Source organism: Crocodylus porosus, unplaced genomic scaffold (assembly GCF_001723895.1).
Source record: "Crocodylus porosus isolate Cpor-Errol unplaced genomic scaffold, CroPor_comp1, whole genome shotgun sequence".
NCBI classification, from domain to species: domain Eukaryota; kingdom Metazoa; phylum Chordata; order Crocodylia; family Crocodylidae; genus Crocodylus; species Crocodylus porosus.
In genome coordinates, this window is record NW_017728911.1 from 40,770,470 (window position 1) to 40,793,355 (window position 22,886).

The following is a 22,886-nucleotide window of genomic DNA, read 5'->3' on the forward strand; positions in this document are numbered from 1 at the left end:
CCTGCCAAGGCAGGGGGTCGGACTAGATGATCTACCTAGGTCCCTTCCGACTCTAGCTACTATGAAACTATGAAACTATAAGTGTCTGCTGCGAATGCAAGGGACCAAGCTCAGTGGCCCAGGAGGCCCCTGCAGTCCTAACAGGGTTGAAGAGCAGTTTCTCAGGGGCTGAAATCCATAAATTGCTGTTTCTCTGAGATCTGCTGTAGCTCAGTTGGGAGGGATGGGGCAGATGCAGGAACTGCAAGTGCAGAGCAGGACATCAGACCGATGGACTGCCTGTGTTCAGCTCTCGGGGGGACTAGAAGTCACTTCAAACCCTTTAAATTAAAGTAAGTAAAATGCACTAGATCCTGGGTTGTTGAGGAGAAGGTTTAGACAGGGATAGCCCTGCCCGGAGCAGGGACTAGGCTAGATGTGACCTTTCGAGGCCTCTGCCAGCCCAACTGTGCTGCACCACTACAGAATACAAGCAGCATCAGCCTTGCAGGGTGCAGAGGCAGGCACAAGCCGTAAAGCCAAGGAGCAGCTCCGGCAGCGAGGGCAGAAGAGCTGCCTGGGACCACGCCAGTGGACTTCCCAGGGACTGGTCTCGCACCTTGTTCTCGCAGGGAGGGTGCAGTCGGTGAGCTGGAGTAAGTACACGCGTGTCCGGCCTCCCCACACAAATACAACAGTTTAAAGGTCAACAGCTGCAAAGTGCAGGCATGCGCAGGGTGGGTATGCCCCCTGGCAAGGACAGGCACAGAGCTAGGGGTGGGTTCCCCCCCATCAACACCATTCAGAAATTGGGAGCCTTGCTGCTTTTATCAGTCAAACTGCTGCTTCACTTTTGTCTGGCCACAGCAATAGGACAAGGAGCTTGGGCAGTCCTGTGCCCAGGGCTGGAGTACAAGGGAAACAGCTGCTTAGCACCTCCGTTGTTCAGCATTAATCACCATCCCCTTCCTGTACATTAAAGACGGTTCAGTTTTCTGTGCCAGACACTCACAATCTCCCCAGGTGGATTAACAGCACTGAGCTGGGACCTGTGAAAGCCAAGAGAGCTGGCTGCTACCACTTGCATTTTTGCAGAGAAAGAGCTGGCAATTAAATAAGAAGTACAACAATTCAAAAGCTGCCCCTCATTCCAGATTGAAAAGCCCATGTGGGACAGGACTCTCCACCTGCAGAGACTGGCTCACAGCTGGTTTTTATGGTTCAGCTGTTTATAATTGAAAGGAAATCAAGTTTGCCCTATGCTATGTTGTCACAGGTAATAATGAGCAACACGCCCGTTATAGAAGGAGTCAGCAGGGGATCCTTCTTATTTCTTCACCAGATGCTCCCTATTTTAAACAGGCTTGGTTATGAGTGAGCTAATAGGTACCTGTATATTCCAACAAACAATTACATTAAAATAACTTGGAGGATCAGAAAAAAAAGAGAAAAGGAGCAAGCCACACTCCTCAAGACTTGGCTGGGAGTGGGATTTTGCTGCAAGGGGGGCTGCACTCCCCAGCAGAGCGGTTATCATAATTGCAGCCTGCTACGCCCGGCGCTCCTTCCAATTGCAGCAGAAGTCCGGTCTGGCCAGCGTGTCCCCCGGGGCCCGATGGAGACAGCAGCAGGTGAAGATTGTCCTTCTATTGTTTCTCAGTCCCGGTTGTTCGGAGACATGAGAGAGTCATCTGATGGACCCCCAGACAGACGAGACCCAGGGTACTTTGCCTGATTGCTGGACCGCGCTGCCAGCTGCTTTTTCCACCCACCAGACCTGCACATTGCAGGATGCTGGGGAGAAGCGGGTGCCAGGGGGCCCCCCCGCCTGTTCCTGAGGCAGCTACGACTCGGGTCAAAGGCAGATGCAAAGTGCAGCCCCGGTGTTGCTGCCATGGGCTAGGAGACCTCTTCCTGGCTCTTTCTTCCTTCGCAGTTTTCCTTGCGCTGCAGTGCAGGCTGTGTCGCATGAAAGCAAGCTATGCTCTTTAGGAGTGGCGCAGAGCCTGGAGCATGGGCAGTTTCTCTCTGGATGAAGGTTAAAGTAGGGGGAGATGAATATTAGGCTCTAAAGTTCATTTTGTTTCCCTTGAAACGCATAATGCAAGCAGCTCATGCTCTTCCCAGGGCCACAGACTTCAGAAAACATCCTTGCGTATTCTGCCTCGTTTCCTGACCACCCCCAGCTCTGACAGGGAACCGAGAAAGTACAACCTGACATATGGTTTTTTAAAGGCAGCTACAAGATATATCCAAATCTTTCCGTAATCAGGCGCTAGCTCTGTGTTTGGGTTGGCCGGGATTAGCATCTAACTAATCTTTATCTCACGCTGGGCAAACGGATAATATGTCCTGCCTCCCCGGGGACTCCGTGCCCGTGCGTGATGTGTTTTGCTTTGAGAGACTCGGTGTCTGCGCCCTGGACAGATTGGTATTATTTCTAACCCTTCACCTCTGGGCTGCAGCGCCCGGCAGGAGACATGTAGCCAGGATCCTTTTTCCAGCACTGCAAAGCTCTGTAAATCTGATCGTGATAACATGCGCGGATTGGGTTTCCCACTCCCCTTTGCACTTCTGCCCAACAATGGGAGCATTGTTCCCCCCACAATCTGTGCCATTGTGGGTCCAGCAACCTGAAGTGGCTGCTGACCAGAAACGTTTAGACTTTGTGAGTCTGGGGAATGGTCTTGAGCTCTTCTGGGTGGGCACCGTGGGCATGGGGCTGGAGGGGGCTTTCAAATTGCAGCCTTCAAGGGTTTCCTTTCCCTTCTCTCCTACCAGGTGGCTGGGAGGCCTCCTGTTATTTGTTAACAGTGGCTATTTTTTTTTCAATGGCTAAAGCAGCTTGGGGTAAATGAAACAGAAGGAGAAAAGCCGCCCCATCGTGGGGACTTGACTGGCATTTATGTAGCTTGTTGTTTTAAAGGGACCATTGAAAGGAGTTAATTTTATTCCTCCTACATAGTCAGGATTCTCTCTCTCTAAGGCAATCATTTTTCTTCTGGGTGATTGAAAACAGGGAGTTGAGCAAGGGAGCTGCTGCCAACAGGCTGCCCAACAAAGGGGGAAGGCAGACAAAGGCGCTGGTTGTTAATTCTTGATGATCTGTACTGTACGTGTGCGTCTCGGCAAGCTGCAATCCAGACCTGACATCTGCTGACCCCCGGCCCAAATCATTGCATTCAGTGGCCACTTAATTACAGCATTCCAGGCCTCCGACCCCCCCGCCAAGGGAGCTGATTGTTGCGGCAGCCGGCAGGTGTTCGGCTCTCGACATGCCAGGGCAGTTTCACCGAGGGCCCCGCTTGCCCCAGTGAACCTGTGTTTGCGGTCTCTCTCCCCAGGTGTCCAGAGACAGATTGTGCACTGTGCTGAAAAGATGGCGGGCATCGTGGAGGAGCGGTACTGCGACTCGTTGAGCCGCCCCGACGACAGGCAGCGGACGTGCAGCGAGGAGCCCTGCCCCGCCAGGTCCGCTTCTCCTTGCTCCCCCTGCTCCTCTCCTGGGCCAGGCGCTGTGCAGCAAACTCGTGCTGTTGAAATGGCACTGAGCTTGGGTTCGGGCATAAGCAGAACCATTAGACACCATGGTTTTCATCCCCCACCCTGCAGTGGCCCCGATCCTGTGAGGCAATCTTGGCTCACAGTGACGTCCCAGGGGTCTCTCCTGTGAGTAGGGATTTGCAAGTCGAACCCTGTGACAGGAAGCATCGCTGGGAGGGACCCAGCTGGAAAAAGCCAGAAACCCCCACCATGTTGCAGGGTAAGTCGCACGCGAAGCCAGAGACGAATCGTAGGCCTGCAGCCTGGATCTGAGTTTTTAGAGGGTTGAGATGCACCCCCCAGTCAAGTCCCAGTTTCCCCAGGGACCCCAGCCTCTCTCACAGCCCTTCTGAGCTGTCTGCTGGAGAGGCAGCGAGCATCCCGGTGCAGCCCTGAGCTTTGCAAATGGCTTTGCTCTCCACAAACAACCGGCTCTCGGGTGCAAACGCTTGCTGCGCGCTCTTCAAAGCGTTTGAAATTCAGGCCCTTCTCTGTGGACCGTTCAGCATGACATTGCAGGGCTGGGGGGGAGGTCTAGAAATAAGCCAGGATGCGTGAAAGGGTAGCACCACCTGACTGATCTTCGCTTGTGTTTCTCCTAGATGGTGGGCTGGCGAGTGGCAGAAGTGCTCTGCCACATGCGGCGAAACGGGGCTCACGAGGAGGACGGTCCTCTGCATCCAGAGCGTGGGGGTGGATGAACAGAGAGCCCTGCCTCCCGAGGAGTGTCAGCCGCTCTCCAAGCCAGAAGCTGCTGGTCCCTGCAATAGGGATATTGCCTGCCCTGCTCAGTGGGCTGTGGGCAACTGGTCCGAGGTGAGAAAGTCAGAGGGTAGAGAGAACATTAGTCTTCGTTCCTGGAGAGGCTTGAGGGCCCATGTAGATAAATGTTCCCAGGGCGTGCAGGGGGATTAGGTTGCCCTTTTCCATTGCACTTGCAAACAAGAGGTCTCTTGGAACCGGGCAGTGAGACGCAGAGGCTTTCCCTGACGGGCTCCCTCCAGTGACAGGCAAAATCCTTGGGGCAGGGGGTTGGTGCAGGGTCTAGCTCCCATGCTGCCAGCTCTCAGACACCCCAGCAAGCAGCAGGGCTCCGGATAAACCGAACAGTGCAGATGTCGTTCTCTCTTTCTCTTGGAGAAGCTGCAAGTCTACAGCCAGCTCACATGCAAGGCAGGCTTGTGGTTCAGACAGATCTTAACAGAAAGAATGAGCCCCAGGCAGTTTTCATCTTTGCTTTCCCTCTGCCTGTGAATTGTGCTGTTTTCTCCATCAGGGCAAAGTAAATAGGCCGGTTTTGGCACCAAGAATCGCAGAAATAAGAGCTGTTAAAGCCTTTTGCATGTTTTCCAGCTCAGAAAGTTTCCACCCTCAACTTTGGCAGCCTCCAGCTCGTGTTTTAAGTTTCCTGAAACAAGGTGTTTTTGGCAAGCCAAAACAGCGGGTGGGCATGTTGGCCAGCAGCTGGTTACTCTTTGTAATATATGGCTGGGAGGAAATGAACTCTTCTCTTCTAAAAAAGCCCTCTGGCCAGCCTAGCCCACTTGGCTGTATGGGGAGTGAGCAGCACAGATTGTTCCCCAGTTAGTTTATGGGATGCCCTGCTATTAATGGATTTCAACAGATAAGTCAACCCGTTGAATCGAGGAAGCAGAGGGATTCTCATAAGACTGGGGGTTTTGTTAAGTGTCAGCACTGACCTTGACCCACGCAACCTTCACACTGATCATCTCCACAATCATTGTTTTAAAGCCAGAAACAAAAAGTGCAGTATAGCAAGTTACAAAAGTAGCCCCCGCTTCCCCCCTCCAATATTTATCTAAGCAGGCACTGTCTATTTGCAGATGGAATTTATTACCATTTCTCTGCAGCCGCCTGTGGAAGAGCAGATCCCGAGGGGCTTGGTGTGGTTATGTCTTTTTTTAAGGCTCTTTCTGGCTAAACACCAGGCCCTGTCTATATGGGGATATATACCCAGGGGTGGCAACAGTGGTGCATCTGCAGCAATGCCAAAACCCAATCCAGATGTGTCACACCAGTGTGGCTTGTCCTGGGTCTCCAGCATACAAGGGCCCCAGTGTAGGCTAACATCTGGAACAGGAAGAGCATAGCACTGTGATGGGGCTAGGAGAAAGCCCCGCTCCCGGCCTGCGTCAGGACTAGGGGCTTCTGCAAGGAAATGGCTCTTTGTGCTTGGTGCTCAGCACCCTCGGAGGGCAATTATTCCCTAATCCTACTGGCCTCATCTCCCCCACCCTGCATTGGAAATTGGAGGTGGAAGCCTGCACGGCCAGAGCACCTAAGGGGCTTTGCAAAAAGTGGGGCAACAAAGTGAGCATGGAGTCAAGGAAAACTTTTCTGTAAAATGATTTTTGCTGTGAAATGTGGCTCTCGCTCACAAGCAACATCTTGAATTCTTTATTCAAGCCTATGTCCAAATTGTCTCATATTATAAGAAATATTCCATGGGTACTTTTATTGAAAATCTACTCAGCTTTTGGGAGGGGTGGGAGGATGTTGATTGATGGTTCAGCTTAAATCATAGGCTGTGTGTTTTTTTTCTTAATCAAAAAAACTGTAAATTCAAGATAAGATTTATATTTCCAAAACTTTCCATTCCCCCCAAGAAAAGAAGAAATTAATAAGTTTTAATTTTTAAAAAATCAGTAGAACAATAAAAAAAGGAAGTATTTGTGACTGAAAAATAACAGGAGGAAGAAGATGCGACTGAAAAAATGTGAATGATAAATGGGAATTTTCTGAGACGAAGCCACAATCCCTTGATTGAGAAAGAAGGCTGCCCTGGTTGAAATAATCAGCCAATTCAGAGAAGTGATATGGTCTGCGTTAGGCTGGAGATTAGATGAGATGCTCACAATGGTCCCTTTTGGCCTTACGATCAATAGTGAGTCCAGAAAAAAATTCTTTGGGGCTTTTCCAAAGATCCCCCATTATTTTCTACAAATTCTTTCTTATCTCTAATCAAGAGTCTTCTTTCCTTTTCTCTCTCAGCCACAATGAAAGATAGAAAATAAAGGGGAGAAAACTTGACAGGGACATAATAGCTAAGCCTGTACAATTATAATAGGAAAGCCTTATAATCACACGGGCCCTTATCAAGCACAGCATTTAAGCATGGCTTTTAAGTAGGGGATTTAAACACATGCCTAGGTGCTTTGCTTGGTGAGAGCCGTTGGTCCTTTCATTCAGGAAGTTTCCAATGCGCATCCGTGTTAAACGTGCTAGGTTCTCTGAATGACTTCTCTTTGCACTTAAATGAGGTTCAGGTTAATTAAATGTGTTTGTTGTGTGTGTGTGTGTGTGTGTGTGTGTGTATAGACCTACAAGCCCCCATCATGTAGTGTTACACAATCTTTCCTTAACCCTTTGCACATGCTGAGCCTTCCTAAGACCATCAGTTGTTGCAGTCTCTTCCTCTCCCAACACGGGAGGCAGTCTCCTCAGTTGAAGTGGTGAGGGGCTGAGGATCCGGTGAGGTGTTCTGCTCTACAACTCCGTTCCCTTGGGGCTTTTCAGCCAAATTTGCTACACATTGTCTGGGCATTAGTGTATGTTGTCGTGAGGGACAAGCTGTGGATATTGTTCTGTATTCCCTTGGTTTCAACCACAGCATCCTGGCGGGGAGAAGCAGTGGACGAGGGTCCCGTCAGCAACCGGCTGTATGTAGAAATCCTTCACTTCAGTCCTGTTTTGTGCATGACAAAATGCCTGAGCGGGGGCATGTATGTCTATCAACAAGTTGCCCTTGTGCCCGCACATTCCTTCGTCTTGATTTCACTCATATTTCACATATCCAAGGAGGCATTAAGCTAAGATAGATGAAGGCCCCAGCCTGCCCATTGATACCAAGGCACATGGGGTGAGCAGCACAGTCAGCACTGGGTAAATGCAGAAGCACTCAGGCCTCCCGGGCCATGTGGGGGCAATGGGGAAGATGCTGTCGTGGGTCCCTCCAGCACAAAAACTGTCTGAAGAGGCTAAGTGACTTAAGGTCACCCAGGAAATCATGGGCTCATAGGAACGTCAGGCAGGATGGTCGTCTAGTCCAGCCCTTGCTCCTGGCAGGATCATCCCTGACAAAGCCCCACCAGACACATCTGTCCAGCCTACTTCTGAAAGTTTCCAAGGATGGAGACTCCACAACATCTCTAGGCAGCCTGTTCCCATGCTTGACCACCCTCTGAGTCAGGGATTTCCTCCTCATCTCCAACCTGAATATCCCCCGCTGTAGCTTGGGGCCAGTGTTCCTAGTCCTGTCCCCTACAGGCACACAGAAATGCCCATCTCCATCCTCTCTGTCATCACCCTTCAAGACTGTTGTCAAATCCCCCCTCAGGCTAATTAACGCTCGTTCTGGGATAAGTTTGTGGAAAGTAGAGAAGCAGGGAATTGAACCTTCCTTTCCCCTGGCCTGGCCAGTGGATAATCCTTCCTCTTTCCTCAGCAACTGCAGTAGCAGATCACCATCTGAAACTCTGTCTTAGCCTGCAAAGGAAATAGGGCCTCATTTCCACATACCTTGGTTGTAATACAGTTTACAGAGCTGCTCCCACTGGGCAGGCTGCCTGGGAGAAAACCCAGACAACATGCAGCCTGTGAGGTCTTCTTGTCACCAACCGTCCCGTTATGGACCTAAGAGATGGGATGTAGCCAGAGGGCTCTTCCATGCAACACAGTACTCATCTGGAGCCCTGTGTCCAGGTTTGGGGCCCCCACTACAGAAGGGATGTGGACACATTGCAGAGAGTCCAGTGAAGGGCAGTGAAAATGGTTGTGGGGCTGGGGCACATGAATGGAAGGAGAGGCTGAGGGAAATGGGCTGATTTAGTCTGCAGAAGAGAAAACAGAGGGGGACTGAATAGCAGCCTTCACCTCCCTGCAGGGGTCTGCAAAGAGGATGGAGCTGGGCTGGTCTCAGTGGGGGCAGATGACAGGACAAGGAGCAATGGGCTCCAGCTGCAGCAAGGGAAGTTGAGGTTGGATATTAGGAAAAACTCTCTCACAAGGAGGATGGTGAAGCACTGGAACAGGTTACCTAAAGAGGTAGGGGAATCTCCATCCTTGGAGGTTTTGAAGACACAACTCAACAAAGCCTTGGCTGGGATGATGTAGTTGGTACTGGTCCTGCTTTGAGCAGGGGGTTGGACTAGAAGTGACCTTCTGAGGTCCCTGCCAGCCTCAATTTTATATGATTCAGTGATAACGACCCACAGGGTCCATTCGTACATGCTGAAGGCCACATCAGTCCTGAGCAGTGCTGTGGGATGCAGAGGAACAAAGCTGGTCTTCAGGGACCTTTTCCCATGTGTGTTTGTCTGTATATGTGCAGTAAGCATACTTATAAGTCCTTGCCCAGGCCAAGACTGGCCAGAGTCTATGTAGGGACTCAGAGAATACGGTGAGAACTTGATCTTTGCAGTTTATCTTATACTCTGATTTTAGTGCTGTGGTCACTGAAAAATACATTTGTGGCCACAGTAATGGCTTTTCAGTCTAAAAATGCCCATTGATCATTTTGCTAGGTTTGATTTAGCAAGGCACTCGTGTCACCTCCAAGTAAAGCTCTGTCAATCTATGGCTCATTCAGACCAAATGCAACATATGTGGAAGTATACTCTACATGCTGAGCAGGGACATCTCATTGACCTTCTTTCCGATTTGTGGGAACTCTTCTGTGCTGAGTAAATATCAATGGGTCCATTATGTGCTTTTCCCCCTCAGCAAAACTTTTGATCCTCACCTTTTTCATTTTATGGGACAACACCCATCTTTATTGCCCCTTTATTTAACAACCTCTTTCAAAAGAAGAGCTATCCTTCATGAAAACTGCAGATGGAAAAGACCTATTAGATCATCTTAGCCATTGCCCCTTGCTACCCCTGTCTCCAAAAACATGTTGGCCATGCTTCAGCCTGTGATATAAATATATCAATAAGGTGGTTTGTGACAGAAGTGGATGCAGCTTTTAATTAAAGCCTCATCACCAGACTCTTAAAACAATATAGAGGTTGCTCTGTGCTGTATATCTAACCAGAAGACCCAAGCACTCACTCAGGAGTCAGGTGATTGGGCTTTGCTTAAGGGCACAGGAACTTCACTCAACTCAAGTCTGTTTTGACTTCTGATGAAATTGTGATTCCTACTTTGCCAATATTATGTCATGATGTCAGCTCATCTGCATAGGGATGCCCATGCTCCCAAGACGATGCACATCCTTAGCATAATTTACCAACTTAAACTGCAGACTCTCTTTACTAAAGTCTTGGTTTCTTTTCTTCCTTTTCTAGTGTTCAGTAACATGTGGAAATGGGACACGGAGACGCCCTGTTTATTGCAGTAACAATACTCGGATGACCTGCGACCCTACAGAAAAGCCAGGGTCAGAAATGACATGCTCCCTACAGCCGTGTCAAAAGAAAATAGAAAATGCCAATGCTGACTGGTCTGGCAGTGGGTCTTCCAGCAGAGAACTGTTTAATGAGATACATCACATGCCCCATAATCACATTGCTAAATTTAGCCCTTTGATTCCAAATGTCCCAGAGTCCAACGACGTGAACGTCATACCCGAGGAGGACTTTTCGTCCAGCAGCAACAAAAAGGGAAACGTGTTTATTGATGACTTTTACTACGATTACAATTTCATCAATTTCCATGAAGACCTGTCCTATGACCATTTTGGTGAGAAGGACATCAAGAGCGATGGGCTTAAACCAGATCCTAGGGACAAGACAGCTAACAGTCTGGAAGAGTCCAATGAAGTGTCTCCCGATACTTCATATGAGGAGAAACCAGGAGGAGACTCCAGCGAAACAATCTTAACAGGCAGCGAAACAAACCCTTCTGCAAAGGTGCATGGTGAAGAGCAGGAAGACGCGGGGGCTCAAGTCAACAAAACCCTCTTCAGCGTAATTCAACATGAGGTTATCAAGACAACCCCTGCTGATTACACCACTTACTACATGACAGACGAGGAAGAGGAGGAAATGCATACGCCGCTCTCCAAAGACCCTCCACCCACTCTGAGTGCAACGAGCCATTATTCTATAAACAGCTATGATAATGCGCCCACTGATAACCCCCAAGGAGCCTTGCTGACAAGTACCATTTCTACAATCACCGACCTCGCTACCACGTTTCCTTATTTGGCCATTCTCTCTCCACCGCTGCCCGTTGACAAGAACAGCACCGGTGGGGAAGACACGCACGCCATTCTTGAAAGCACAGGAAAGCCTAAAAGCAGGGAAGAGGATCATGAAAGCACAGAGGCTCCTGATAACAACAGCAAGAAAGACCACATCTTGGCTGGCATTACACAGAAAGGCCACGGAGATGTGAGTGACGTGGATTTGGTCATCAATGATAATGACAATGGTGACAGTGATGCTGCTGCTTCCGAAACCAAAGATGAAGATGCACAGGCAGGTAGGGCTGCAACAGAGGAGACAATAGGCACCAGTGGGAGACCATCTACCCTGCCACCCCAGCTACAGACAAGTGAGTCACTGCACCCTGTAGCCAATGCCACCCCTTTCCTCTCCCACGTGCCTACGGGTGAGCAGGAAATGGGAGACAGCCAAAAAGATGCTGATTCTATTCCGAGTATAAACAGTTCACTGGACAAAGAGCTGGTCCATGCAGGAGGTGCGCAGAACCAGACAGTCTATTCCACCATTGTTTTGCCCACCCAGGATGTCCTAGCAGCCACCACAGCCCTAACATCCAGCCCATCTACCCAAGTAATTGAAATGCTTACCCCAAGCAATCCAGCCCACCCAGGCACCCAGACCCCTGCAGTGCTGAGACCCTCCAGCCAAAGCCCTACAGCTGCTCCATCAGTAACTCTGCCCACCTCATTAACCTCTACAGGATGGGCTGATGGAGAATCAGAGGAAATGAAGAGGACTTATCCCACAATGCACATTGCTGCCAGGGCCCACGAGACCACCCCAGCAGACATACGCCAAAGTGCAGCCCCAGGGGATGGGTCCCCACAGGGAACCCAAACCACATTTGCCCACAGCAGCGGAGAACCTGAGCCCTCTCTCCCCACCCCAGTGCACCCAGAGCTGCCGCAGGAGGAGGCGGAGAACGTAGTGAAGGAGGAGTCTGTCCTCAGGGTCTCAGCTACGGAAGCAGCCGCAGTAACAGCCAGCTGGGAAGTAGGGAACTGGAGTCAGGTAAGTATCGCTGAGACCTGTTCATCAAGGACATGGGCATCAGCTACCTGAACCAGCCAGGCTGGTCTCTCATTTGGTCCACGGGAGCTGGGCTGGTTTCACAAGTCAGTGCAGTTCCTTGGCCAGACTCCAACTGCAGGCATTAGCAAGGCCTCATCAGGGCTGGCTAGTGCTAATGAAATGCAGGCAGCAGAAAAGGGATCACTCTGCTCTTTGAAAGGATGCTGGGGGGAGTTGGGTCAGGGCTCTGGATCCTGAGCACACACCTGCACACACACACACTACTTCTGCTGGGCAAGAGCAGCCTCCTTCCTGGGTGCACACACCAGCCCTGTAGTGCACACAGCGTGCAGCAACCACTGGACCTATTGCTTTCCCCCTGGGGCCGTGCCTTCCCCTGCTCCCAGCAGTCTGAAGTGGCCCTGCCCTCTTCTTCACCTGCCATCCAAATACCACTGAGCTGCTCTCTTTGTGGCTAACAGTACACCAGCAGACAAGGGAACATGCTGCCAGTCCCAGCCAAGTTCCCAGCTCCCCTACTACTATCTCCAGCATCCATTACTGAGGCAGAGAGGTAGTTACTTGCACCACCCTGAAGTCGGGCAGAGGGCAGATTTGCGCCCTGTAGGCTGCCTGAATCAGAGATGAGTAGCATAAGCTTTTGTAAGCAGTGGCAGGCTTCGTCAGATGCTGCAAAGGGGCTGCGGGAAGCGGAGCTGCTGAACAGAAAGCAGTGGTTAAAATACCAAGGGTAGGGAAGGGGGCAGGAGAAGGAGGGGGCACTGCTGAGACAGGCAAGGTGAGCAGGAGAAGGAGAAAGGAAGACAAAGCAGTTAACTCACTGAGAGGCATAGGGTGGGGAATGAAACTAATCCAGGTAATGGGATAAGAGTCCCTCGTCTCAGTTTAGACCATACTTAACACAGTCCAGTCTGTGGGTGATTTCTGGTTCCTCAGTTTCCCAGTCAAACTGGTTTTCAACCAGCACCCGGAGGTCAGCGAGGAAGTGTTCAAAGTGTTCTGCCGTGGGCTTGTGTGTCTTTTTGGAGCCGATTTCAGTTTGCCCCTCGTTCACTCCTACAAGTAGGGATAACCCCTATGTCTGCCCAATGTCGACAGCAGAGGGGCACAGTAAGCAGTTGATGGCATATCTGACAGCATATGAACAAACCTCAGATGTTATAATCTGCATTATATGGTTCAGTGATGATGCCCCCTCACCAACATAGTCCACATCACAGACCACAGGTGATGTGCCAGCACACCCAGTAAGATGCAGACCCTGCCCTACAGTGCTCAGCTGTGGAGGCAGCCTTAAAACTGGCTAAAATGATGGAAATGTAATGCCTGTGCTAAGGTTGCAACAAAGCTGTGGCTTACCCAGAAGGCTGAGCCTGCTCCCTGCAATGCCATCACTAATCATTAGCTACAGCTTGGTTATAGGATGACATAATTGCTGGGACTATTTCTTTGGCTAGACTGTGCAATGAGGGTGAATTGGCTTATGCAGGTCATTGCAAGGTAATGAGGCCCGTATCTAACACAATGCAGATGAAGACTGAATCCTCAAGGGCATGCAGCACTAAAGACTAATCCCTAGGAGAAATTTGGGAGACATTCCCGTGACAAGCGTAAGAGCTTTGGGGACATCACCTCATACCAGCAAAGCACAATCCAGCACGTGCAGCTTGTCAGAGGGGCACTGAGCGGGGTGTTAATTTTAGTGCTGCTCAGGGAATGAGAGGAGTATATTGGAGGGTACTGAGCTAAACTGCGTTCCCAGTTACTCCTTCAGTGTGCAGTGGGACAGGTACCATTTCAGTGCCATGATGCAGATTTGCAGTGGGGTAACTGAGCCACTGCACAAGGCTTTCCAGGGAGAGAAAGGAGGCAATGGGGAAGCAAGTGCCGTTCAGAGTGCAGGAGACAGGAGCTGAGCCCCAGAAGGGAGAGCAAAACTGGGCTGCACTTCAGAGGTCACCAACAGATGAAGTGCATCTGAGCTTGTGGCACTTGATGAGACAGGACAGGAACTGCAAATAAAGGGAGTCCTGACCTCAGAGGAAATGAGATAGAGATGGAGATGGAGAGGAAATGTTTACCAGAGAGCTGTTAAACAACCAAAGCCAGCAAAGCTAATTAAACAGAGCTGTAAAAATTAAACAGGCTAGCGCCCCCCCCTCCTCCCACAGCTGGCTGAAGTCACTCATATTTCACCCATTTACTACAGGACTGCACAGAGCTGCCTAGTCAATGGGAAACCAGCTGAAGGTGACCCCAGTTCAGAGTTCATAGGTCTCACATAGGTGAGTCTGAGACCTGTGTAAAATATTTCAGAAGAAGGGGGAATGAGGAGCACAAGCTCACAGTCAGAGCAGAGACCGGAGAGAATATATAGGAGATCCTCTTCCCAAAAGCCTGGTGTCTTCTGGACTAGACCAGAAGGTAAGAGGGATTTCAGATGATTCTCCAGCAGGTATGGAAGCATAGGAATTGAGGGCTGGGGGGGATCTCAGGAGGTCACATCTAGTCCAACCTCCTGCTCCAAGCAGGACCAACCCCAGCTACATCATCCCAGCCACAGCTTTGTCTACCTGGGTCTTAAACACCACCAGGGCTGGAGACTGCACCACCTCTCTGGGGACCCTGTTCCAGTGCTTCACCACCCTCTGCATTAGAAAGTTTTTCCTAATATCCAACCTCAACTTCTCTTGCTGCAGCTTGAGCCCATTGCTCCTTGTCCTGTCATCTGCCCCCATTGAGAACAACCCAACATCAAGTTCTCAGTTAAATTGTATGGGGTGGTTCAAGCGCTCCACAGAAAAGCTTTTTGTCCCAGCCACCTGTGGAGGGTTTAGATTGAGAGTGTGGTTGGGGATAGAAAAGTAAGAAAGATTTATTGACTTAAGAAAAACACAACTACACGTAGTAACAAGACAAATGATGACAGACAAAAGCAATTTGCATCGGCAACTTATCAGCAGTCCCTCTGATGCCTGATACACAGCAAGCTTCTCTTTCCGCAAAGTTCAGTGCGGTCAGGCGTCCCCGGACAACGCTGTCTGAGGGGTGCCGGGAAGGACCCTGGAATGTAGTTTTTGGGCTCCTTGAGGTCCACAGGCCCGCTGATCCAGGTAACAGCTAACTAATCCTTTTCACAGAGCTGCATCTTCCTTCTGAATCATTTAGCTGAAATATCTGGAATTTATAGCTTGTAAAAGACATTGATAATGTACAACCACTTAGATTCCTTTTTCTTCAACTGTCCTTAGACTGACCAATAGCAGTACAAGCCTTGCATTCCTTTGATAAGGTAATTTTAACTGTGCCACAGGGGTTTACTACTTCCAGGCTTTGCTAAATTTACTAGGCCTTACTTTATACAAGGCCTCACTACATCTTAAACTATAATTAGGCTTTTAGCAACAATTTATAGCTTAATATCTAAACAAATAGAGAAAAACACTTGATCTAATCTTCATAGAGCCTTCAGCAAGCACTTTTATCACACAGACACACTTTCAGCTGCCACACTCCACCCCTTGCTTGCTGAAGCACTATGATAGCTACAACTGAGATGCCAAAGCCACATGCGCTACTTCAGGAAATGGGGAGTGAGGGATCTATAAATTTAACTTGTATAGCATGAACAGATTTACAACAACAATGGCTGAAACACCATTTAGCGGTTGCCACTAGGGCAATGCAGAATACTATGATGGTCAAGTTGGTTAGCCATGTAGTTGAGGTGACACTTGGTGACACATGATTAGCACAGATTACATCATACCATTTACATGGCTTGGGCACGTTGACAGCCAGGCTGATGATTCACCCACCGTCTCAAGGAAGGAGAGCTAACTGAGTGCCTCACTGAGCCTTTGCTTCAAGGCTTTGCAGCTTATTTTTCACGGTTATTCCAGTTTTCTAACCGTAGCATGTCTACATTTGATACCCATGAAGTGGATATCGTGAAGTTGAAAGATATAGTTTCAGAGGAAATTTCTGGCCATTTTAGGGCAATAGCGCAGTTACTTAATTGCAGTAGAGCAACGGCTCCACTTTTAGCTCCTAAGCAACACGAATTACACAAAGTCCAGGTGGTACCATTTTCATGCAGCAAACGACCTGGTCCCTCCCAACAATCACGTTGCCCTATTGTTACATGACACATTAGGTAACTTGTATATGCAGATCGTGTTAGGCGGGCTGAGAGGCTAGCCTCTCCATAGGGTCCCTAATCCAATCAAGGTGCTACTAATTTGAACCAGGGGGACTGTGCCACATACCGTGGGCCATCGGGGGTAACTATTTCCCATATGGGGCAATGCAAATTCTAGTCCCTCCTAGCCCTGTGTTGAGCAAATACGCAGTGGTCCAGTTTCCCTCTTTTACTCCTGCACCAGGAATGAACATTTTCCTTTATCACAGCCTTCCCAAGTAGTAACCCAGGTACTTTGATAGGGGTGTCTCTCTTTAAATGTTGCAGGCATCCCATGATGCTCTAAGCCAGGGGGCCATTCTCTATTTTTAACTTTGTTTATTACCTGGGAAAAATGCATGTTCAATGATAACTGGACTTGCACACAAGCAGTAATCTAAGTCTGATTTTTGTCTGCTTTAAAAGCAGTGTCCATCATGACCTGGGCAAGATGAGCTGTCTCTAATCCTACAGCAGTTAGCAATTTGTCAGTGCGTTCTAACGTTTTTCCTTCGAGCATGCCTCCTCTGGTGAGAAGCCCTACCGCCTGTTGGAGATTGGCTACTCCTTCAGTGTTTTTCTGGGGTTTATCCAAGTTCCATACATTCATAACTGAGTTAAGTCCGTCCCAAAGATAACCTGGAGTATCTCTTTGTCTGAGGGGCTTAAGTGCACTTATGGAATGGAAAATAACTGGCCATTCCCAGCTAAGCAACCCTTCAGCTACCCGGGCCCCTGCTGAACAGTTTGGAAAAGTAGCTCAGACATACCATTGTTCTGGTCTGAACAACACCCAGGCAGTGAACAATGAAGCATTTAGGAGGGTTTGGATTTTAACTTGTGACCTCCACCAGGGTGTGGAGTTATACACAGGTGATGTCGGGGCCTCTCATGGGAGAACAGCCAGAGGTAGTAGTGAACACCCCATTTTTTCACAAGTCACATTTATCCTTCCTTCTCGGGGAACCTGTAGCCATGCTTCACTTCCCAGAGAGCGAAAGAGCTCCCACTGTCGCTCATGGAGACGATGCTGTATTGGGTTAATAAAACAGCATTGTCCTGGCAGGATCATAGCACTGATTTGCTTTAGGAATCCCACTGGTATGAAAGGATGAGGATAAGTGGTGGAGACCTGCGCATACAGCCTCCTTCTGGTTGTATTAAAGTGGGTACCATTCCACCATGCCTCTGTGCAGGTATGATTCACAAACCACGTAATAACTTTGTTCCAATCTGTAATGCGCTCTCCCACCTGGTGGGCCTCACCCCACCGCTGGAGAGTGCGATCAGCCATAGGGATGGGAGGGGGCAGGCTCTCCCATAAACGCAGAGGCTCAAGAGGCTGAACAGATGCAGAATGCGCTATTGGGGACACAAACTCAGGGGCGTTGAGCTCAACGGGGTTCCCCTCGGGAAGTAGGTAACAATGAATTCCCAAACAAGCAGAGCTACAACAATCACCTCCCCTCCCGCAGTCAGCCATTCCAGCCTTCAGGTGGGGAATGAACCCAAGATAATAACTGGTGCCACAGGTGCACTGACAGTTACCACCTTGCCAGTCAACTATCCTGCTTCTTCTACTCAGAGACCAGGACTTCACTTGCCCCAGGGTGGCGGGTTTCTTCTAGTATGGATACTGCAGCTGGACCACGTGAAGGCCATCTGAGCGTGTTTCCGGGGAATGCTCTTCAGGGTCAGGCCACTCCCTGAGGTCTTCAGGAGCAAGTTCATTAATATCTGGGTAATAAGAAGGATAGTAGACATGCCCTACCCAGAAAACACAATAAGGAATTAATAAAAAGAGTACATTCATAACAGTCCACCACTTCATGGTGCTGGTCGATTCAGACCGCTGACAGAGCAGGACTCGTCTTCAGTGGGAGGCTCAATGAGGAATGGTTATGGCTGCACTTGTGGACAGATCCAATATGTAGGAACAAGACGACAAGGAGCTTGGCTCCCATTAGGTGAATCTGACTTAAATACCCACCATGTATTACGCATACCTCTGGCTAATAATGTCCCCTCCCATTTATCTCCCTGAGGATGCTTCACTACTCCCCGATCTCCTGCCTGGAGCTTTCCCGGGTCACCACCCCTAGGTCGCTCTACTGCCGGCTCGCGGGGACCACCCAATCCAAAGGCTTGCTGCATGGGGCTACTTCCCGGTCGGGGTCAGTTATTGGCCCAATTGATAGCTCAATCCAGGTGCAAGTCCCAGTCTTTAAGAATTGGGCCAGTGGCCAACCGCAAACTGCATTTCAGGATGCCATTGGCTCGCTCTACCAATCCGTTAGACTGCAGATGGTACGAGATGTGATAGGTCCATAATATGCTGTGTTTGGCCGTCCAGTCATACACAAGATGGTGGCAGAAGTGAGGGCCTTTATCACTCTGTATTTCTATAGGTGGTGGATACACAGTGAGCAAAGTCTCCAGTGCTGCACAAGTGTCCTGGGCTGTAGCTCTCGCTGAGGCACGGGCAAACGTCATTTCTGTGACAACTTCTACAGCTACAAACACGTACGGTCACTTTTGGGAAGTCCGAGGGAGGGGCCCTATAAAATCACATTGCCATACCTGCCACACTGCTTTTCCTTCACGTAATGACAATGGGACAGTCGGGCAGGGTTTTAGTCGCATTTTTACCCCACAGCAAGTGATGCATGCACCGACTATTTCTTGTGCTTCTTTCTTAGTTACATGAATGGCCCAAGACGCGGCCAGGCAGGCGGTTTCATCGCGCCCGGGGTGCCCGTGTTGTCGATGCAGCCATTCTGCGGCTCGTTCCCCAGGTGTGCAGTGGGAGGAGGAATTGGGTAACGATGGACTAGCCGCTTTATTTTTTCTTCAGCATACAAGGTTTCCGCACTCTCCTCTTGTGTTAGCTGATCAACTCGCCTATTCCACTTTGCCTCCGGGCCTTCCCCTGCTTTATTTCCATGTGCTGCACTCACAAGTCGGATGTGCAGAGGAAGCTTATCTTGGGCTAACTCCCATAAGACTTTCCACTCTTCATGGCTCCTAATGTCTTGTCCTCGTCTTTTGAAGTTCTCTTTATGCCACAGGGGTAGCCATTTAGTACATCCTTCTACTACCATCCAGGAGTCACTATAAATATAGATGGGCCTTTTAGGACATGGACCTTCTGTTAATTCCTACACAGCTACGCTGAGCACTGCATACTGCGCACTTTTTCAGAGGCCTTGTGATACTACTTGCTTGCCATCTCAAATCCTCAAGAGAGCTGCTCTCCAGGCACGACCTTGAGCGGACCCATCTATGAACCAGACTCCAACATCAGCTGAGGTCTTCATTTCATGCAAGAAAGGAGGTACTTCTTTGATGGGTGAAGGTTCACTGCAGCTAGTTTGATCAGGATAAACATTAATTGTACTTTCTGCGACTCTTTCAACTAATGCGGGGCGTCCCTTTAGGGTTACTCGTTGGACTTGGCTCAGAATGTAATAAATCCACCTTTGGACCGTGGTGTCTTGGGCTCTCCCCCCCAAGGGGGTAGCTGGTGGTCTGACAGAGCCATTTCGAGAATCAGTATCGGAGTAGTGATAACTGTGGGCAATTCTCCTCTCAGTGCTTCTGTGGCTTCCAGGGCTGCTGCTGCTGCACACAACATCTGCTCTAAGAGAGCGTACCTAGCTTCCTCCCCTCTCCAGCCTCGGCTCCAGAATTCAAGGGGTTTTCCTTCTGCTTCCGAGGACTTCTTCTGCCACAGGCTCCAGTGTGGTCCTCCTTCCGAGATGCCTATATGGAGCCAAAGCTCTCCTTCTGGACATCGTGCTGCTAGGGAGGCATGGACAGTTATTGCTTCTCTAAGGGCTTGTAAAACATATTTATGCTCAGGACCCCATTCCCATTTAGTTCTCTTCTTACATAGGTTATACAGGGAATGAGCTAATACACTAAACTCAGGAACATGCATATGCCAAAAATTGAGTGCTTCCAATTGGGCTTGCAGTTCTTTCACATTAGTGGGAGTCGGGGTCTCCGCTATATTTTGCAGCTCCTCAGATGATATTGTGGGCCCCCCATTTTGCCATGCTATTCCTAGAAATTCACACCAGGGCCCTACCTTTTGAATGTTTTGTTCAGACAGTGTGAATCCAAAGGTAAGCACTTTTTCTTGTAAAGATTCAAAGGCCTTGGTGGCAGCCTCTCTGTCTTGACTGCCTACCATGACGTCATCTATATACTGCCACATGCATACATCAGAGTACTTTTCTTGAACTTCATGAACTATTGTAACTAAAACCCCATGAGCCAGGGTGGGACTGTGTATCCACCCCTGGGGCAACACGGTGTAGGTATACTGCTGCCCCATCCACGTGAAAGCAAATAGTGGCCAGTGGCTCTCCTGGATGGGAATAGCAAAAAACATGTCTTTGATATCAACGGATCCCATCCACATAGGTCCATAACACCAGATGCTTTCTGCCAAGGCTGGTAGTGATGGGACAGCAGCTGTTGAGGGGTCAGTATTAACATTCAAAGCTTGAAAGTCAGTAGTCAGCTACCACCCTCCATTTGGCTTGTGCACTGGCCACACTGGATTGTTATACGGAGAGTGGGTTTGGATAATCGTCCTGTCTTCCAACTGCTGACTTATGATACACTGGATAGGTTGGGTGGCCTCGGTGGGAGTTCGATACTGGGGTCTGTGTATTCCTTTCATGGGAGGCAGGGTTAGTGGGATCATGCTACATCGAGTTACAGCTGTTATAGCAGTTTCTTCTGTTTCTTGGTGAGGCACTGCACACCCAGGCTGCCAATTCTCTTGTTCAAGGGCAAATCACTGTCCTCTTAGTACATTAAGTCCCAGTAAACTTGGTCCCCCTTTAAGTATTACTGATGCCGCTGTTACCTTAGAGCCATTAGGTAATGTGAAGGTTGCTCGGACCAGATGCCCTGGTCGTCTGGTGCCTCCGACTTCAATTACTTGATACAGGGTTCCTTTCTCCCCTTTCCAATCTGCGGAATCTAAAATGCAAATCTGGGCACCAGTGTCTAATAGCATATCAATTGACTTTTTACTTTTACCTAATTGAATCTGTACAGGTATCCGAATTAAGGGACCAATATTAACATTAGATACCGGTCCCCAGCTGGCTACTGCCTCCATTGTGGCCCCTGTCTTTGGGAGTTGAGCCAGCCAGACTCCCTAGGCCATGTGATCAGGCAGGGTAGAGGCTGGTGGCCCCGCAGGTGCCTGGGACAATGTCGACAGCTCTGCCCTCAGGGCAGAAAATCCCTTTGGTGACCCTGCTGGTGGCACTGATGGCTCTGCTTTTGGGCTTGCTTTTTCGCTGCAGTGTTTAGCTCACAGCTCTCGCAAAAAATTGGTGGGCACTCCATCAATTTGCACTTTATTAAAACCGGCAGCTAACAAGTTCTTCCACAGTTTTGCTAGTGGGGTCTTGGGCCGCCTTCTCCAGCTTTTTCCAACAATTCAGGGGGATCAGGGAGTTTGTCTTTTATCGCCATGGCCTTGGCAGCTTTTGTTGGCTTAGCCAGCCCTGGCTTCTGCAAAATGGGTAGAAGCTGCATTAATCACCGAATCACATCTCTTACCGAGTGATCTACTGCCTCTGGCTCCAAGGCCAACAAGGCTGAGGTACACTCTGTTGGTGCTCATCGGCAAAACCTCCTCCACAACGGTGCTGTCACAACTTCTGCATCTGGTGTGCAAGTCCAAACTGCTGCACGAATGATCTGTTAGCACCAGTTGATACAAGCAACGAACAGCCTCCTCCAAATTGAGCCATGCTGGAGGAGCAGGACTAAGTTCTTCTTCCATATTACCATAACTGGCTGCAGTGGCTTGGAGCGCAGCAGAAAACAAAGCAACATTTTCATCACCTCCTGCAAACTGATTTAACTGGAGCTCAGGGCACAGAATGATTTGGGCTGCTTCGGCTCTACTCACTGAAATTGCAGAAGCTCCTTCACTATACATTCAAACTAGCCAGTCTATCACTGGTTCTCCTGGCTTGGACTTATGTGGTTCTTATTTCTGCTCGGGTAAATGAACATAGGTCTGTTCGGGGATTCCCTCCTTGTGGCCCTGAACAGGTTACTACCATGGGGAAGACCTGGCTAGGTTCCTCCCTCTGGACAGGGAGGTAAGGGGACGGTTCAACACTAGGCTCATCATCAGTCTCCTCCTCTCCATCTTCCCAGAGCTCAACTTCCCGTTCCTGCCCATAAAGACACTGTCTGATCTTGTGGAAGGATGGCTCCACAGCCTGTGCTAACTGCGCCCTTTTCTGGGGGAAACGGCAATGCACGCGATCATAATTTTTCCCTCCCTCCTCTCCAAAGTCTCCAAACGGCTCTGAGAGGCCTGCGCCGCCTCACATGCCACACTGTTGGAATCTCTCACATCTTCTAACTCCTTACTCAGCCAGGTGACCTGTTTCTGGAGCTGGGTGACTTCAGCCCCTAACTGCAGACAGGTTCATTAGCAGCAGGTCCTGTCAGACCAACCTGGTGGCCTTCTATGACCAGGTCACCAAATCCTTAAATGCAGGGGTAGCAGTGGACATCGTCTTCCTGGACTTTTGGAAGGCCTTCGACACTGTCTCTCACCCCGTTCTCATTAAGAAACTGGGGGGCTGTGGTGTCGACACCAACACAGTCAGTTGGGTCGCCAACTGGCTGGAGGGCCGCACCCAGAGAGCGGTGGTGGATGGATCATTTTTGACCTGGAAGGATGTGGACAGTGGGGTCCCCCAGGGCTCGGTCCTCGGGCCCGCACTTGTTCAACATCTTCATCAGTAACTTGGACGAGGGGGTAAAAAGCACCTGTTCAAATCTGCTGATGAGAGTAAGATGTGGGGGGATGTGGGCACACTAGAAGGCAGGAATAGGCTACAATTGGACCTAGACAGGTTACAGGGGTGGGCAATGAGAACAGGATGGGATTCAACACTGACAAGTGCAAGGTG

The 22,886-nt window shown here is 49.6% G+C and overlaps 1 protein-coding gene across 1 annotated transcript in view; it reads left to right on the forward strand.

The window, feature by feature from the left end:
• Nucleotides 1-22,886, forward strand: part of ADAMTS7 (ADAM metallopeptidase with thrombospondin type 1 motif 7) — a gene marked incomplete at its 5' end in the record, with an annotated part of 149,013 nt that overhangs the window by 76,554 nt on the left and 49,573 nt on the right. Inside the window, 3 exons of the mRNA XM_019533908.1 lie at nt 3,324-3,450; nt 4,125-4,338; nt 9,831-11,723. Coding sequence (XP_019389453.1) covers nt 3,324-3,450; nt 4,125-4,338; nt 9,831-11,723 — 2,234 coding nt within the window. The remainder of the gene's footprint in view (nt 1-3,323; nt 3,451-4,124; nt 4,339-9,830; nt 11,724-22,886) is intronic.